This window comes from Hemicordylus capensis, chromosome 5 (genome assembly GCF_027244095.1).
Source record: "Hemicordylus capensis ecotype Gifberg chromosome 5, rHemCap1.1.pri, whole genome shotgun sequence".
Taxonomy (NCBI): Eukaryota; Metazoa; Chordata; class Lepidosauria; order Squamata; family Cordylidae; genus Hemicordylus; species Hemicordylus capensis.
In genome coordinates this window covers 181,327,380-181,346,980 of record NC_069661.1, presented here as the reverse complement: position 1 = coordinate 181,346,980, position 19,601 = coordinate 181,327,380, and the positions used below count along the sequence as shown (strand labels likewise).

The 19,601-nt window shown below is 39.4% G+C and overlaps 1 protein-coding gene and 1 long non-coding RNA gene across 11 annotated transcripts in view; one reads left to right on the top strand and one right to left on the bottom strand.

Moving 5' to 3' along the window:
- The window catches only part of ARID2 (AT-rich interaction domain 2), a 167,519-nt gene that overhangs the window by 144,702 nt on the left and 3,216 nt on the right, over positions 1 to 19,601 (bottom strand). For 3 of the 9 annotated variants that reach the window (XM_053256469.1, XM_053256474.1, XM_053256477.1), the window contains exons 1-4: positions 15,327 to 15,599; positions 11,057 to 11,289; positions 10,805 to 10,898; positions 9,624 to 9,721 (exon numbers count right to left, since the gene is read on the bottom strand). In XM_053256469.1, the coding sequence (XP_053112444.1) occupies positions 9,624 to 9,721; positions 10,805 to 10,898; positions 11,057 to 11,148 (284 nt within the window). In that variant the 5' untranslated portion in view covers positions 11,149 to 11,289; positions 15,327 to 15,599. The other 6 variants (XM_053256473.1, XM_053256472.1, XM_053256470.1 and 3 more) reach the window with 6 other exon arrangements.
- Positions 16,512 to 19,601, top strand: part of LOC128327557 (uncharacterized) — a 42,819-nt gene continuing 39,729 nt past the window's right edge. For both annotated transcript variants that reach the window (XR_008308672.1, XR_008308671.1), the window contains exon 1: positions 16,512 to 16,649. This is a non-coding gene — a long non-coding RNA (uncharacterized LOC128327557). The remainder of the gene's footprint in view (positions 16,650 to 19,601) is intronic.

Below are 19,601 nucleotides of genomic sequence, written 5' to 3'. Positions count from 1 at the left end.
TTGACCTTCTTCATCTTTGCACTTGGGAGCGGAGCAAGGGCTCGAATGTGAGTGCGTGCTGCATGTACACCACCTAAAGAATAGGACTGATCAGGTCTGTTATATCTCATCCCCACATACTGCTGTTAATATGTTCAAAGAATATAATTATGATTAATATTCATGATGATATCTTTGACTAGGTTCTTTATGAATTCTTTTTTTTTAATGATTTTAAATTAAAAAACCCAATTTTTTAAAAAACCCAATTTTGTTTAAAACATCAATTTTTATCAACCCTGCACACAAAGCGGTGAGGCACTCTGTGCGGGAACATGAGGCAAATGGACTTTTGAGGGAACGTAGGGTGGTGGTGAGTTAGTGGTCATCCTTATGAGGGCCAACAAGGCTGCGACAAGGTGGCGAATGGACTCACAAGGGCACCTGAGGCAGCGGTGGAGTAGCAAATGCATTTATGAGGAAACACAAGGTGGCAGGGAGCCTTACGATGGCACACAAGTATTTGAAGAAGGAAGTTCTACATTAGAGATATACTGCCTATTTAAAAAGAGGTTCTACTTAGCTGGTATACAAAGGAGGCACTTACACTACCCTTTGCTGCAATGCCCAACAATGTTTTCTCTTTCAAAAAGCTTTATTTTAAAAAAAAGAAGAAGCTTCTCTTTCAAAAAGTTTTATTAGCATGCTTTCCATTTTTCCTCATGCCTTATAAAGCTAAGATACCCATCTTACCTTCTGAGACAGATAATCTCCAAAGACTTTGTACAGTCTTGCAGTGTTCCCTCTAAGGCGTGCGCGCACGCTCACATGTTTTTTTATGTCCGCTCAGTTAATTTTAGATCCCACTCAGGCTGAATCAGGAAGGTCTCACTCTGATTGCATGTGTGCACACACTGCCGATACTGCTGCCCAGAACAAAACTCATTCCACACACAGATGAAAAAAATTAGAGAGAACACTGCAGTCTTGTAGATTATTCTGACTTTACAAATGAGACTCCATAGACCCACACTTTGCCTTGAATTTTCAAATCAACATTGCACTTAGGAGGAAAGCAGTCAGGCAAAAATTCAACAGGAGCAGCTTTCCAATCATTTGCAAGAAATGCACCTGGTGAATGTCTGCCTTGTGCAACGCTACAAAACACACTTCAAAGTCTCTACAATTAATATGGTATGGAAGTTAATATGGGCGCCTTAATTTCCGTGCTTTTTAGAGTGGAAATGTAAAGCATCTCAACTCATCTGAAACCGAAGGGTTTTGGATTACCGAATTTCTACAATATATTTTACATGGGCATTTTCATCAGGCAAGACTCACTGGTGGCATTCAGATATCATGTTTTCCAATTTGGAGGATTGGATACAAGCTGTTCACTTGTATTCCCTTCTTTCCCTCTCCACATGTGCTCTGCTATATCCTTTCTGGTTTGTCAAACTGAAATCTCCCCCCCTCCCAACCCACCCGCCGATGTCCAAATAGACAAATGGCAGTTTGGCAAATTAGGAAGTGTTCTATTAAGCTGGGCATGCAAGGGAAAGTGAGATTGCCCATGCGCAACTCTTATTCCCAGCTGTCCAATCCATAGTTTGAAGCATGAGAAAACAAGATGTCTGAAGGATTAAACTTCGTACAAACGTTTACAAACACTGTAGGATTAAACTTTGTACAAAAAGAATTCGCTTCAGTTTTCTCCTTTTTACTATTATCACTTCCCTACCCTGTATTCTTTTATCTCATTCTTGAATACAGTAGGCTACAACTGGAAATCAATTAATCTCAATTAAAATAATTCAAGATTTATATTTTAGATTACTTCTCTAAAAACACAATTTATACTTAATGCTTTTTGAGACCACACAAATTAGGTTCCATACTCTAACACCATATCACCAGTTTCATATTACTCCCCTCTAACTGTAAAAATATTTATTTGTTTTTATTTCAATGAAACTTCAACTTATTTCAGTTCTCATGCAGGTAACAGGATTAGGCTTGCAGCTCGTGAGAGTAAACCAGTGTCTGCTTCCTCTGGCCCTGGTTCCACCTCCTACAACAAGTAATGAAACTCTGTGCAAAACGCTTTTTGGGAGGAGCAAAGCTAGACAGTTGCACTTTCCTCTGAAGACTTACAGAACCCTAAATTAGGAGCTGTAGCAATGGGATTTCTCTCTCTCTCAGTCAAGGAGGGTGGAACAGTTTACCAATTGCCTCTAAGAATGCTGCAAGAAGTGTTGAAGAGCAAACTTCTGCTTGCATCTCAACAAGTTCAGGAGACAAGCTCAAATTGTAGGCTAATGATCCAACCCATGATGGATAGGCTCAGAGATTAGGGCCCCTTCCACACTAAAAGCACTAGCCACAATGTTCCACTGGCATGGCAAACACCTAGGACCCTCCTTTAGTGAGACAACTCAGAACCATGCAGCTGCACACAAATTAAATATGCATAGAGAAAGACTACAGAAACACAATAAAAGGTGGCAACTAAAGACAACCCTGCTTATATCTAGGACTACAGTCAGCTCCTGCACTGATGCAACAGTGCTTATATAGGAGTAAAGGTAAAGTGTCCCTTCGAGTCGGTGTCGACGCCTGGTAACCACAGAGCCCTATGATTTACTTTGATAGAATACAGGAGGGGTTTACCATTGCCATCTCCCACGCAGTATATGATGCACCTGCAAATGCTTGTAAGACTAGCCACTAAGATATAAGACACCAAAGTTTATTATGTATGACTAATGCATTAGAACCTGATAATAAACCCAGGATTTATAGTGTATATTTATTGTGTAGATTTTTAGTCCTTCCTGAAATAATAATAATAATAATAATAATACTTTGTTAGCTGCCCCATAACAAATTGCTCTCTGGGAGGCTCACAACAGAGGATTAAAACAAACAATACACATTAAATCATAACAGACTGCAAGAGGTGAAAAGAAAATACAAAATAAAATACAAAGCAGCTTAAAAACTCATTTTAAAATTAGTTAAAAATCAGATCAAACCTGAAGTCTGACAAATCGGGCTTCAGCTTGAATAAGCCATAACTGTTTGTAGGACTGAGCCTTTACAATTATCAGATTTTTTTTTTAAAGTAAAAATATGCCTCTAGTCAGCATACAACTTATTCAACTCCTTTTAAGTCTTTCATTAAAAATATCCATAGGGAAGTGTTTGGAATGTACTTTATTAATATAATTCAGAAAAGATTAAACATCTAACCTGCACTATAGTCCAGAGGAATTATATTAACTATTGATGTAGGCACTCACATCACTACATAATCATGAATGATAATTGGCATTTTTGCATTGGACTGCTCACTACACAAAATTATCATATCTGTCAAAGAGCTCAAAGCAACCACTTCACTTTTGGACAAAAACAGAACTCCTTGAGATAGAGTTAAAATGCTAGAAGTGTCCAGTTTTCTGCATATAATTTTGTATAAAGCCGAAACCCATATTACACACTGATGATGCAACTATCAAAGTAAAAACGTTATTCACACTTTAAAAAAAAAAAAAAAAAAGACATGAAGAAAGAAGCCAAGGGGGGGAAATCAACTACCTTTAGGAAAACTTCAACAGAGAATTTGCTCTTCCATAGTTGGTCTCTTCGCATTTTTGGCAACAAGATAATCCAAAATATGTATCTACTAGCATGCCTGGTTGAAACACCAGGGTAATATCCTGATCTGTGATGTAATGCTAGCACCTAGATTGGCCCTTCCCATCCCATCCGCTAAAGAAACCAAATTTCAGAAGCAATTGTTTAAGACAAAGATGATATATACAGTATAAGTTCAGAGCCATATTTAGTTAAGAAAGACCTGATTTTTGTAGCATTTGAAAGGCTAACTAAGGTTATAATCCTATACAAAGCTACCTGGGAGTAAGCCTTTTTTAACACAATGGAACTTACTTATGAGAAAACATGCATTGGGTTGCTCTGTTTTAGGAGCATGAGCTTTTGTAGACTAAAGCTCACTTTGTCATACGCTAAACAATGGCAAACACAGAAAGGCAGTTTGAATTTTAAAAAGAAACGCCACGAAGGAATCATCTTAAAGCAATACACTTTAATTTCTTTCAACAAGTTTTATATATGGGAAAGGAACCATAGACTCTGTTGAAACCTTTCTTCTCACAAGTGTTGCCAAAACAAGCTTCTTAAAAAGACATCATGCACCCCTTCAACATCCCCCAACGAATGTAATACTGCTAAAGAACTTCCACAGGAAAGCTTCTTAGCAACTATGGAAGTAGAATCATTATATACGAACATTCTACACAACAGACTACAAGTCATCATGAACACTAGTCTATGCCTGACAGAAAGATACAGCCATCATCATATCAGAACTTTCACATTTCAAGACAACCCACACCTACACATTCATGCAACTGTAAGGATACATGTACGGACACCACATACTAATATTTTATAGTTGAATTTGAACAAAGTTTTCTAAACAGCTAGCATGTAGCCCTACTGGCACACTGAAGATCTTTTGAGAAGTTTCACTAGAATTTCACCTCCAATTATCCTACAGTCTACATGAGTCTCATTTATTCCATACAGCACTTACTGGACACCATGGCTATATTACACAGAGTGCATTTGAAGACCACCTTATTCAAAGAGTGTTCCTTCATGCCATCAGTCACTGCCCACAGCATATCATCTATAGGCAATTTGTGCAATATAGCATGTGCAGATCAAATCACCTTGACAATAATTTGGAAGATCTTGGACATGCATCCTTGACTCTCAACTCTCAATGTAAAACAACGAACAAAGAAATTTCACAGGCCAGAATCACAGCTTAGCTTGGGAGCAATTGCTGCAGAACAAACCATACAAGAAACACTAATACTAGTACTACAGATATTTATTTTATATACCACTTTTCAACCATAGTTGTTTACACGGAAAAAAACAAGAAAAAAACCCAAATAAATAAGATGGTTCCCTGTCTACAGGGGGCTCACAATCTCAAAAGCAACATAAGCCAGACATCAGCAACAGTCACTGGAGGGATGCTGTGCTGGGGTTATACGGAAAATGCAACAGAGCTCCCTTTGTTATTGCATACAACTTGAAGTTAAAAAAGGTATTGTAGCAAGTCATAAATGACCTAGAGCCCATCCTTGACACTATAGTGTAGTGACACTGTGACAGACTTGGTGAGTGTATGATTCATGATAGCACAGAGATGGCTACACAACTTGCAACTACTAGTCACTGGCAACAAATTACTATAGGACATGAATGTCAAGGCATAAGACCCTTCAACAAACCAAGATTCCAGTTTTGCCTTTTTACTGAGAACATCGCTACAGGACCTAACAATGCAATCTATAACATCTAGGATTTCTAACGCTACTAAGCCATACTCTAATCTACTCTATGCCATATTCTAGTAGTTTACTCAGGTCAAACCAACTCTTAATTAAGAAAAAAAGGGTGTAAGGACACAAGTCTGACATAAGAACAGGAATACCAACAAATCCATGGGTGAGCACTTAACCTGCCTAGCCATGAGCAAGGACTGGCTGTCAAACTTACTAATTCGGGTGGATGGATGGTTGGTTGGTATGTGAGAGGGCAGAACAAGAACAGATATAAAGATGTAAGATTTAACTTTGTGGCCAATGTCTCAACAGGTATTATAGATTTTTTTCTCTGTTATAAAATCTGATAGAAGAAATTAAGATGAAGAGTATACTTAAGTGTGTCCTTATAAAATTCAAACAACTTCCATTATATGCTCGATAGCATTCAATCCATTTCAGTAACTAATGGAGTGAACTGCAAGGTCTTTGAACCTTTCTTCTTTGAAGAAAAATACTAACTTTTTCTTATTTTCAAGGTTTTTAAAACTTTGCCAAAATGAGCCTCAAGTCAAGAAAAAGGTTTGGAAAAAGGTTGGAAAAATATGTTGTTTTCATTTATGCTCTGATTCTAGAGCTAGAAAAAGCACCTGGCCATACAAGCATCTAAACATTTATCTGGGCACCTATTAAATTAATATATTGTTCCAGCATAAGCTGTAAAACTTCCTGAAATCAAATGCCTATACAAATCTGCAAGATGAACAGAACAGTGAAGAGATACCTTCATAAGTCATGAACAACAATTTTTCACAACCAAGATTGCCAACCCTAGATTATCAATGAGCAAATTCTTTGCCCAAGAATTTGATGTGTTGATAATTCACACATTTTTATAAAGGCCATAGGATCATCTTAAGACTGGAAAGGCAAGTTAGAAGAGTGAGTCTAAGACAGAATAAAGATCTCAACCATCTTACCATTCATTACTTCTATTATATATTTGTTAAATTCTACCCTTCCTCGAAGCAACTCAGAGCTGCTTCTAGTGTAACAACGATCCTGTGTTAAGGCACAGTTTTGATAACATATTTTACACAAAGCCACCCAATAAGTTCCAAAGCTGAACATGAATTTGAACCTAAGTCTCCCTACATACAATCTAACACTCCTGTGACTGCACCAGACTGGCTCAATCACTAGTTATTAATTAATCTAATATTAATTGGGTATACATTTTTATAAAAATGAAAAAATCACTGATATTAAAAAAGGATTTCAGTCAATCCTCCTGCACATATGGATGCAAGTCTGCCTTTCATAAATCAGCATGACCAGTGTTTGATATACCTACAGACAAGTAAAGGAACACTCCTGTATCTCAGAATGGAAATTTATCTTTCTTCCTATATTTATTTATTTATGCAAACTTTTATTTTCCATTTGATACCTTCATTTGTACTCCATTCACACCTTCCTCAGCAATTGCCTGTGTCTCCTTGGGGAAGCCAACATTACATGTAAACCATAGCCCTTTATCCCCATTTCACTCAAAACAGCTGCAAATATCAGTATCAATAGAAATTTATATTTCAATTGCTTTAATATACTTAAGGCCATATATTTGTGAAAACCTTCATACAGGCAAAACATCAATGTCTCCACCCAGCATATGCTTATAGATCTTAAAGCATCAAGGCCCAATGCACCTACAAGATACTTTTTCGGTTACATTTTATTTATATTGCCCAATGACTCAAAATCAAGTGTAACATGAAAAGGTACTGCAACAACAGACATACCTTCTGGCAGTGTGGTAAGTGCTGCAGTCACTGATTTGGACTGTGCCTCATGGACTGATCCTACTGATCTGTCTGAACTAGCAGTAATCAACACAGGGATTGGCCCAGTCCCCTTGTGGCTTACAGGTATTACACGTGGTGATTCAATACACCTGCCACCTGCAAAACCCTCCATCTGAAAGAATCCTTCAAACTTGCTCAGATTTGGGAAACTTCCTACTTTGGAAGGGAAAAAATGCTCAATGTTGGAAACCATCCATGCGTGAAACAACCTGACCCCTCGTAAATTCTTTTCTAAAGTAAAGGTCACACATTAAAATTGACATTAAAACATGCAGTTATAAACCAATGTATATCTACAAATCTGGACCAAAAAGCACAAATGTATAAAATGTTATAACTGAAGAAAATAATAATATACTTAACTGATCAAAAGAGGTTGAGATAGATAAGTTTGGCATGTTTAAAACCTAGGTGGATCACACTATGGATGCAGAGTTGATTATCAATAATAACTGGATAAATTATAGGGTGGAATTTATGCTGGAATTATTCAAAAATATGAAAATCTAGGATTTTTCAGAATGTTTTAAAATTTATTTTTAAAACATTTTAAAAATATAAAATGGATCCATTACTAATAAAATTTTCATTTAAAAAAATATTTTAGCAAGAACCACTGAAACACTATGAAGACATTTATGTCATTCCCTACTGCTGATCTGGTAATATCCCTGTCTACACATATTATATGAAAATCCTAGAGAAATTGATTGCCACCTCCACCCCCATTAATGTGCTTGAGATAAGGATTCAAGAGTAAGAAACAAAACATAAAAGCAAACTGATAGTTATTCTTACAAATAATTAGAACATAACATGTCCAGATGCGTAGGTCTCAGCCTGAACTTATAATTATTACTGGGCCTATAAAGGTTCAAGTATTAGATGACCTACTGAAATTACTGTGAATACGCAAGCAGAATAATCTTTTAACTGGGGTCCATAAAAACAAAAACAATTCAAAACTAGATTCTCTAATACATCTGTCAGGGAAATTTTGAAGTGAGCATCAAGAATATAGATAGTACATGATCCAGGGCACAGTAAAGCATGATTATGTCCCATTGATTTAATGGCATGTAAGAAAGTTTAACTATGTACTGGATTTCAGCCACAGTATAATTTGATGCTTATGTAAAAATGTGGAAATTCCTTAATATGAAGTGTCTAAAGAAGCATGTGTCATGTCCTTTGAGTACCTGTGATTATTAGTTTTCCCCATGCTTAATATCTATAAGGAAACATAAACACCCCAAAACATCAGTTAATATTCTTACTGGATTATCTAAAAGTAATAATAAATTACAGGTGCACATGCACACAGCTAAGAAGAACATTCTTGTTATGGCCTTATTTAACAAAGCACATGCCATCAACAAATGAATGCAACAACTTTATATTCCAACTAAGAATCACCAGACTTCCTTGTAACTCAATAACCACTTCTACACTGTTGCTGTGAACTCTGCAGCTTCAAACTGGAAGTCAAGCTAGGACAACCAATAGAAAGTAGTGCACCTGTGCAATTACTACATTTCCTAACTCAGAGTGCTAGAGAGATTTTTCAAGTATTAAAGCCCACATATCACAAAACAGGGCAGATCCAATCTAGACCAACAGAAAATGAACATATTCACACTATGTATATGCAATAACAAACAAAAAATTTAGAAGTAGTTTGAAAAAATATCTACAACTGACAAATTCCTTAACAGAAGAATAGAAACACATCTACAAGAATTAATACAGTAGCCTATCTATTCACAACATATTATTATTTTAAAATGAATTGACAATTCTATCAATACTTCTATTTTTATTTTAAGGTCCTCAGCTAGGGAGCCCTTAAAGCCAATTATTAATTAGAATTGCCACAGACTGTCAGAAAACCAAATTTCAATTATCACTTATAGAAAACAAAATGTTCATTCTAAAAATGTAACCCCCATATGCAAAAACATGCCATGTGCAATAGCACTCTTTTGAAAACAGTGTTGTACATTACTACCATTTCTTAAAAACAATGTACTTCTAAATCCACAGTCCACCTCCAAAAAGAGAAGCAATTCTCATATTATACCATTTCGTTAGTTCGACACTAATTTGCTGAGAAGCACTAGTCTTCCAGCAATATCAGCTATAAGTATCCAATATAAAGCTTTCTACAACTATTTGTACACATTGAACATCTGGATGTTTAATGCTGGCAAAAGTAAAATATAAAACAACCCAGAAACACAACAGCCATAAACAAAACAAAAAGCCACAATTTCAACTGACAACATAGACACAACATGACTTTTAAATGCTTTTTGTGAAGATGAGGATATTATTTATTTATTGCATCCTCAAAAATCCAAATTACCAGCCCATAGTCAACACTACTGCTGCAAGAGTCCATATCAACACTTACCGCAAGTAATACTGTTTTAAAGCGAAGGCAGCATTAGAGCAACTTCTGGGAAAGTTAAACTCTTCTATAATTTCTCCCCATTGATTCTTCTCAGATACCTGTTAAAAACAACACACACAGATGCACAAAAACACACACAAACACAATGTCGGTGATCCTGACCATCAGAAGGGCTGCCATGAAACAAATAAATATGATCAAGATATAGATTTATTTCGATTGGATCCGGGATCTATTTCTTACTGACAATCACTGGCGATACGATCTTGCTCCTCCCCTTCTATTTTACAACATTTCTTGTACTGGGGAGCGAAAAGGCGAAAGGGTTTTTTTCTGTGTGGAGAGGTTTGTTTTTGTCTTCACTGCCTGGACAATAACCAATCGGGAGTCTCTCTCTCGCCTGCTTTTAAATCCTCCCGCGGTCCGTTAAAACCCAAAGAAGTTGAAAATGAGCCAAGAAAGTATCGGTGGGGGCCATCCCCGCTGGCTGGGGGTGCAGAAGAACCGTCCCGCTGAGTCTCCCCCTCTGTACGCTCCATAGACACAGAGAGGCCTTTCTTTTGAGGCCTACATTTCTGTCCCTAGCCTTGAAGCCTAAAGATGGCTATTTGATTACACACCGTCTTGGCTGCCCCTTTTGTTATTTCTCTCCGGAAAGGGCTTGGAGGGCAGCGCCTGGTCCCCCCCACGGCAGCGAGGATCATTTCCTAGCCCATGCTCCATGCCGATTATCGATGTTAAACATGCCCGCTAATTTTGAGTTGCACTAAAACTGCACTCAGACTCTCTCCTCTCTGTCTCTCTCTCTGTGCGCGAGATACACACACACATACAGAGCAGCACCGACAAGCGGAAGAAACTGCCTCTCCCGGAGCCTTTTCTACTCTTCTTCTCCCAAACGAAGGAGGAAACGAGCTAAAAATCGGGGAAAGGGGGGAAAGGGGGTACGGGAAGGGTGTACTTTACAGCCCCGAACTCCCCCCCTCCAGCTCCTCACCAACAAGGCCAAGCCACCAACCTGCCTTGCCTGCTTCCTCCTTCCACTTCCCCCCCTTCCCAATCCGGCTTCGAAAAGGACGGTTCCCGACCACCCCTGCCTACCCCCGCTGTCCCGAAGGGTCAGAAGAGAGTTTCGGGAAGAGGTTAGCAGGAGGGAAAGCCGAATTAAAACTTCCACTCACCTTCCCAAATCCGCCTAAAGTGGTGACTCGGGTGTAGAGAGCATGAAGATCCAGCTCCTTCCCACCCACCACAGGGATCTTCTTAAAAGGAGACCTGCCAAAAGACACACACAAACAACTTGTCAACTCTGCCCCCCTTTCCTCCCCTCGCAGGGGGCCGCCTCGTCCTTCAGGGAAGGGGCTGGAAGTTAAAATCGGTCGGTTTAAACAGCCTCCCCCCATCATCCCCTTCCATCTCCCCATTTTCCTCACCCTCTGCTGTGGTGAAACTGCCGCAGCTCGTCCAGGAAAGCGAGTCCCTTTCTCCGATGGTCTGGTTGGTTTTTACCAGTCGAATTTGCCATATTTGTGTAGGATTTAAAAAGGTTTGGGTTTTGTCTCCTTAAAAAAAATCCAATAGAAAAACAACAACAATCCGCGGCTCCTCCTTGCCTTTAAGAGACCCAGGTTCCTGTGCTCGGCCGGGGATCAGCCATGGAGAGGGACTTGTTTAAAAAAAAGAAAGAAAGAAAGTTTAAAAGGAATCAGGGAGCCCAGAGAGTGGTAATTGCGAGTCCTGTCTCCGCACAACACACAGGGAGGGAGAGGGGCACCTCTCGGTAATGCTGCTGCTGCTGCCTGCCTGCCTCTCTCAGCACCACAACCGATCCAGCCTGCACATGAGACTCAACATGGTGCTGCTGGATCACACAATGAATTGGGTTAGTGTTGTGGTAGAGTGGGGGTTGGGGAGGCTGGAGTGAGGTACTGACAGTGTGTGTGTGTGTATTACAGACGCGGCTCCATGAAATCGCCCCTCTCTCGCTCTCTCACACACACACACTGTACAGCGGCGGCGGCGGCGGTGGTGGCAGCGGGATTCACTTCTCTTCTCTCTCAGACAAAAAGATCTGAGGCCGCCGTGCTGCTGCCTGGGCGAGAGCGCAACACAGCGAACCCCAGAGGCCGGCCGAAGCACTGCAAAAGGCAGCTCTGAAATGGCAAAAGCCAGCCCTGCCAGCAAGCAGTTCCTGGCGGGGAACAATAGGCTTCTCTCGCGGCTAAGGGCTCATCTGCAATGTGCCGCAAACTTCACACAAAGCCGGGCGGAAAGAGAAAAGGCAAGAGGAGTGAGGGAGGGGGAGCAAAGAAACGGCTACTACCGGTTGTTCCAGGGTTAGGGGCAGAGGAAATGTTCCATTCTTGCCAAACTTTAAAAGACGAAGCACTTTCCAGGTTTACCAAAGGGCGCGGGGGGGGGGGGTCGGGGTCAAGGAAGAAAAGGTTAGCTATTTTATATAACTATATAAAAGGTGCTTTAAAAAGAATAAGAAAAGAATCTTTAAAGGATTTAAAATTTTGAAAACCATTCAGCATCTAAACTGGGAGATCCTGAATGTTTTCGTGATACTATATATTGTTTATGTGTGTGTTTTATTAATGTGATAATCTAATGTCACAGTTTTATGAGCCTTGCAATTCAGTGTGATCTAGAATGAGACATTAAAAGTTTGGTGAAGCAAACAACTTCTAAAGATCCTGTCTTTCCATAATAATATGATGGCTTTAAAAGCATTTCACATATATTATCTTAATAATTCTTACAACAGGCTTGTAGGGTAGGCCAGTATTCTCTCCCTATTGAAGATGCACAGCCTTGGTGACCAAGAGCTTATCTTAGGCCAGCTAGTGGGTTCATGGCTGAGGTGAGATTTAAACTAGACAGACTTTCCAGTTTACCGTCTTAGCCAGTATGCCAGAGCAGAACTGTTGAACAAGTAAGCCGCTCTTCACTCAAGCTGAGACTGCTTCTGCCACAGGGAGATAATAATACTGGCCTATCCTACAGGGCTGTTGTAAGGATCACTAAGATAATGTATGTTTAACACATTTAATAAAATATCTTAGTATCACATAAATGCTGTTTTTTGTTATTATGATAAAATAGTCAGTGCAGTCTTTATTATCACAAAGCATCATAAGCAAGAGGTGGTATAACATAACATCTAAGACACCTATGAATCAGGATTTTCCTGGTTCAAATCTTGCCTCTGAACTAGGCAGCTTTGGGTAAATTACATCTCCCCTTCAGCTGCCCAGTAATAGTATTTGGATAATAATACTTATTTTACAGGGTTGTTGTAAGGATTGTATAAGATAATTCATGTGAAGAGCTTTGACCACCAACAATGCTATACAAATGCCAAGTACTGTATTTACCTGAATCCAAGACTAGTTTTTCCCCAAGTTTTTTGATATTAGAAATCGGGAGACTGTCTTAAATTCACAATCCTGATGGGTTTTTTTGAAGAAATGCAGGTATAGCCTATATCTGCCCTTTACTTAAGGAGCTTGTCATAAATTCAGAGTCATCTTCAATTCAGGTAAATATGGACACCATCATCCAAACAATGTATTTGCTGCTTGTTAATACCTGATTATATTGTGTGCATGTGTGTTTGTTAATACACATGGGGTACCTCTTGCCTGTGGGCTCCCCAGAGGCATCTGGTGGGCTACTGTGTTAAACAGGATTCTGGAATAGATGTGCCTTGTGCCTGATCCAGCACAACTGTTCTTACAGTATGTATATTGGATAACTTATAGCATTTGTATACAAACTGGCAAGGAGAGTGCTATACCTGTGGAGGGAAGGGTACAATAATTTTGCAGTCCTGATTAATAAAGGAAATGTTTTGCCATCAAGTCAGTGTCGACTCCTGGCGACCATAGAGCCATGTGGTTTTCTTGGTAGAATACAGAAGGGGTTTACCATTGCCATCTCCCACGCAGTGTGAGATGATGCCTTTCAGCACCTTCCTATATTACTGCGGCCCGAAATAAGAGTTTCTCATATTCTGGGAAACATACCAGTGGGGATTTGAACCAACAGCCCCCTGCTCTCTAGGCAGGTTGCTTCCTAACCCAAAATGTGGATTGTTACCGAGTTAGATATCTAAAAGGGAGGGAGGGAATGGTTTTATGAGCTTGGCTTACAGTTATTAGACACCAGGGATGTGGCTAGGGGAGAGGGGGCCAATGTAAATCCTTCTCCCCAGTAAGGGAGATAATGAAGAAAATAGGGAAGGGGGGGCATCAAGAGCTGGGGAGTGTGGGGGTTCTTTGAACCCATCTGCTCAGTTATAGCAACATTCCTGCTAGACACTGGAAATGGTGTCACAAGAAGCAGGGTTCCCAATTCTGACTGAAGCTCTCAGTGGAGACTTTCCCAAAAAAATATTTTTCAAAATACCAAGCCATTAAAATCTCCAATATTGCATAAAATAGTCACTAAGGGATTCCAGGCCAATTCTTTAGAGTGAAGCAACAAGAAAGTAAGATCTGACCTCAGGAGGTATGAGGGAGAATTGGTATGAGGGATGATAGCTGCTAGGAAAGAGGGTGAAGTGTTCATGGTGTTTATACAGGAACTAGAAATGTGTGGAGACTCAAAACCAGGTAGAACAGGGTGGAATTTAATAAAATTTCATGGGAAAAAATACTGATGTCCCTATTTACTTGACAAGACTTACATAGGAATTATTTCTGTTGATCTTAGCACAGCTTTGCATGTCCACTCACCATGTTAGAGTGTGTAAGTGTTATGCACACTACTGAAATTCAGCACACACAACTGCTAAGAAAATAAGCACTAGTTAATTCCTAGAATGACTGATGGCCTGGTTTGCAAGACACCCCCCACCATTAACTTTGCTAGTGACAATCCTTATTAACAACAATTAAAGGCAAATAATTTGATCATCATAATACTGACTCCCAAGTCACAATTATAAGCTTGTTTGTATGGAATTCAAAAGAATACTTGTCTTTAGTTTCACAGGGTAATAGAGAAAAACTATGTCACTCATCTAAATTACAAGAGATCCCAGGCTCAGAGTAAATGGGACTTCAGATAAGCACTTTGGTATCCATGGGAATTCAAATTAATGTATGTTACTAAATCATGGCTCTTATTCTATTGAAAGAAGAGTAAGGGATAGGTTAAAAAACCCCCAACAAAAACCAGCATCCCAGACCAGTGATACATACATACACACACACATACATATATCTAGGATTCTAGGTGAATACCTAGCTATTTTGACATCAAGGGACAAAAGTCACCTTTCTTTCTCATAAAATAAACTGGAAACCCAGTCCTATAGCATCATGTTATCAATTTTTAGACCTCATAACTAAACTTAGTAAAGTTCTGTTTAAAAATCGATTATACATTATGGTCTCTAGAGAGCCAGTCAAGGAAATCTATATTCCCTTTGTACCATGTACTAAATTACTTCAGGAAATTAAAATCTAAGATTATGGGTCTCCCCCCCTCCCCCCTTCAGCTGGGTTGCAGTTTCAGCTTGAATGCCGAGAGATAGAGATGAATTAAGATGCTTAGTAAAACCTGCCCTTCAGGTCATATTCATTATTAGGAAGAGGGTGAAATCCCTGCTTGGAATTATTTCGCAGCATTTTAAATCTTCTGCCCTAGGTTCTTATGGGTGGCTTCTAAGGTAAAAAGTTATAAAAACCTCACTCTCTAAACCTGCCTAATTGGACCGACTGCACTCGGAGAAGAAGCATCCTGCCATTTCAAATAGTTTTAGCTGCAGAAATCTTCAAAGCCAACACAATGCGACTGAGTTTTGAGCGCCTCATGGGAACATACGCTTAATCGTCCTCTGCTCAGGAGGAAGCGTTGTAAACAGTCCTTAAGTGACTCAAAAACTAGGGGTCTCCCTCCCTCAAGTGACTCGCATTTGGCAGAGGTGAGTGAGTCAGTTCCCTTCCTTCAGCTCGTGTGCGCGCTGTGCTGCTGGTGGCGGGAGCAGCAGCAGCAGCAGAGGCAAGGAGAGTCAAATTGCGTAGCAGGGCTGGAAGGGCTTCCATGCGAAGCGCAGCAATTGTGCACGGTCCCTTACGTAACTGTCAGCTGGGGATTCCCTAGAGGGGGTCATTTTATTCAACCATTACACAGACCCCAGAAACCGTTTCAGCGCGCGCCTGCTTTGCCGCGGCCGTTGTTGTCAGACCGAGGCTGCTTCTGCGGCGGCACCAGCACCAACGGCCGCCTAGCAGCGCTTCACAAAATGGCGGCGCCCACGGAAAGAGCAGCCCCATTTTGTGCCCGTGGAATTGAGACGAACTCGGCTTAAGGGGCCAGAGGAGCAGAAGGAGGCGGCCAGTTCATGTTGCGAGCAAACTAGGGAGGAGTGCGAAGGACTTCACCACTCTCTCACCCCTGGGACGAGACTTCGTGCGAAAAGTCTGCTGGAGAGCTGATGAGGCGGGCGGAGCCAAAGAGCAGCTGCCGCACGCAGGACTCTTGTGTCAGTGTGTGTGAGACAGAGAGAGTGGAACTGCGGTTCCTCCCGCACCTAATTTGACTTTTTTTCCCCCCTTGTTCTTTCTGGATTAGCTGCTCTTTCCTATTTCTTTTCTTTTTTGGATTGAGGCCATGTTCTCTGCAGTTTTGATGTCCCCTAACAGCCCGGCAAATCTCGCTGCCTCGCGATTGTTCGCCGCCTCCTCCCCTTCCGCCGCGACGCGGGTCTCCACCCAGTCACAACAGTGGGATGAGACGAGTGTTTCTTTCTCTGGCTCTGCCTCCTTTCTTCTACATTCTGGCTGCTTTTGCAGATTTTTTTCTCCTGCGTTGCTTTATATAACTTTTTTTACCCCGGTCTTTTTTTTTCTTTTTTTTTAAATCAACATTTTATTTTCTGGTGATGAGCAACTATAGCTTAATCATTAGCACGTGTCATAATTGGGAGTTAATTATTGTTTGTTTCATCTTTATTGTGCCTTTCTTAGTCCTTTTAAGCGATGCTTCAAGTTGCACTGCTGGCAAGCTTGCAAGGTACAACTACATCTGTGTAAGAATCTAATGCCTGGTTCTTCATCAATAACATCTTTTTAAAAAAGTCTTTTTCTCCTTTTTTGAAAAGTAACCATTGAAATAAACTGGAGATTTTTTAAAAATTTCTAAACTGGTATTATTTTAATTGTAACCTGATCTGTCTGTCACCTACAGCTCACGGAAATTATTTTGAGAAGGGTAAAAACGTATGTATTGAGGCAGTTAGGCTCCTGAACTAACGTGATGTAGGTGCTATCCGAATCACTTGAAATTGTGCTTTTCATTCTAAAACAAAAATGTCTTTATAAAGCTTTTCAATATGTTTAAAGCTAGTTTTCTGTGTGATCAGTCTAAGGGGAAGGATTTTAGCGTGCTTTAGACAATAGGTAAACTGTGCAAGTTAAAAGTGTTAGATTTGTTTCTGTTAATGAAAAATAAAAGCTGAATTGGAACACAGTTTAGCAGTATACTCATAATTTGTATTGATGTTCTCAATAACTTGCTCAGAATGCAAATACTGTGATTTTACCACAGATTTATTTATAGTACAATTTAAAAGGTATATTATGAAACAAAACCACTGGCCATTTCCCCAGTGCTAAATCATACCCACAACTCACTATTTGTCTAAGTCATCTACTCCTTTCTGCCTGCTATTTCTTTATGTGAGGTTGGTTGCTATTCTGTTAAGTGGCTTCTGGCATCCCTGTGAAAAAAGGGTTGCTGCTTAGTTTCTGGCATCTTGTGTGTCATTGCTTTTAGCAGAGACACTGTTAAAATTGCAATTATTTTTCAGCAACTTACTAGTACAAAGCTAGAGTCTTTATATGTTTTCTCAGAATTAAGCCTCCTTGTGCCCTATTAGGTTTGCTCCTAGGTAAAGTGTGCATAGGAATAATTTTGTTAAGGAACTTTTTGTTGTAACAATGTGGGTTTTAGCTTTGAATTTGTGGAACAATTACATCTGTATCTTAAATAATGGAGCATTTGTGCAAATTGTTGCAGGTTGTAGTTGCATATTGTTCATTCTATTCAACAAGAGGGCATGTCTTTACACAAGGAAAACATAACTTGTTTTGTTTTACCTCTTGCCTTTGTTAAATTCTTGAACAATCTGTTTGAGAATAAGTAAGCTGATGCACACAAGGAATATTTTGTGTTTAACTCAGTAGGCATGCTTGCAATTCATTTCAATGCTAGTCAGTAGTAAGTCTTACTTAGATTTAGTCATCCCCCCTCCCCCGCCGCAAGTGTGCATAGGATTACTGCTGCCTTAGCTGGACACAAGCCTGTTTAGTTTGTAGGACTTCCATGTATAGGATTGTAGTGAAAGTTTCTAGTCCTCATGGTTGCAAAAATAAATATGTTGCTGTAATTTAAAACTGAGGAAAAATTTCAAACATAGCCAAACTCTCAATTTATTTTTTACAGCTGAAATGTGTGAACATGAGTTCGTTTGTGGAAGGTTCTTTTGATTGAATACAGTATTCAGGCCTTGCAACATATGAATAGCAGTGCTAATAACCAGGGCACATAAATGATCAAGCCCATTTTCTGCAGTTCTTCACTAATTGTTTTTAAACTGGGAATGCAGCCAGTAATATCATTAAAATAGCTTATGGTTAGTCCCTCTAGCCATGGACTTGAAATGGACTATTTCTATATGAAGACCTCCATGTTATGCATTTAATATATCCCCAAAAGTTTCCAAAAACAAAAACCGACATCTTTGTTTTTCCCATAGAAGTCATCTTTTCCTTCCACTTTGACTTTAAATTCAAATATAACACTAATACAAATATTTCTTTTCAAGGTAATTGAAAATTATTCTCCAATGACTTGTCTGTGTCTTAATTAAGTGCTAAATATTGCAGTTCTTACTAAAATGATGATTATGAATAGCATAAAATTGAACTTTGTTGCTTGCAGAATAGCAACAGAAAAATCTGCTAGGTTGGTTCTTTGAAGCATGATTTCTGTGGGATTTATTTCCAAGCAAATGCATATCAGGGACATAGTGGAGGGGGGGAGGTGCGCAGGGATGGAGTGCCAGTACCTCTTGGCTTCTCTGGCTGTTGGGGTAGGCATGGCTGTGGATCTGTCATGGAGAGCACCTGTACTTTGAATTTGCGACCACATCACTGATGTACATAGACTTGTAGCCTTAACCTTGGAGATAATCATCTTGCTCATCCAGACACTATTTGTATCTAATCAAAGTAGAGCTATCTGAAGTAAGCTATGGAACAAGGTATATTTCTATCACTTGCAATTTATATTAATACAGTCCTGAGTTTGTGATAAATCTGTTTATAAGATGCAGAATGGTATAAATTCTTAGAGAAAATTGGATATTTTACTAGTTCTTTAAAGCCTTGGTGTTGGATAAATTATCTCAAGTGTTTTCCTGGTACTTGTCCCTAGTTAGAAGCAATAACTGCTACTGAACTAGGGTTGTGATTACATTATATCAGTTTGAAGCATTCATGGCACACTTTCCAGATTGTGACAGCTGTGCATAAATTTTGCAGCAGTAGTTGCCCTTTATTATGAAGTTTTAAACTTGGTTGGTATATGAAATTGGGTTAGCTTCAAACTACAATCTACAGGGGATAAAGCTGAAGGTTTGGATCATTTTAAAAATGCTTTTTGATTTCCTTAAGCATCTGGCTGATTTAAACCAATTTGTCTTAAGTATTTACAGTATGTGAAGCAAAATCATTCATGTAGACTTTTTACTGATTCATTCCTTTGTTGTGCAGTCGCCTTAAGAGTAGCTAATGGTGAACTGAATTTATTCTGGGTGAGCAATGTTGCATATTAATGGGAAGCGCTAGTGATTCTTGCAGTGAAGTATAAAAGATTGGCTATAAAGCAAGTGCTGCAGAAGTCCAGTTTGACTTCTGTCTGAAACAATGCAGGGGAAGTTGTTTAGGAAAAAATGAAATTAGT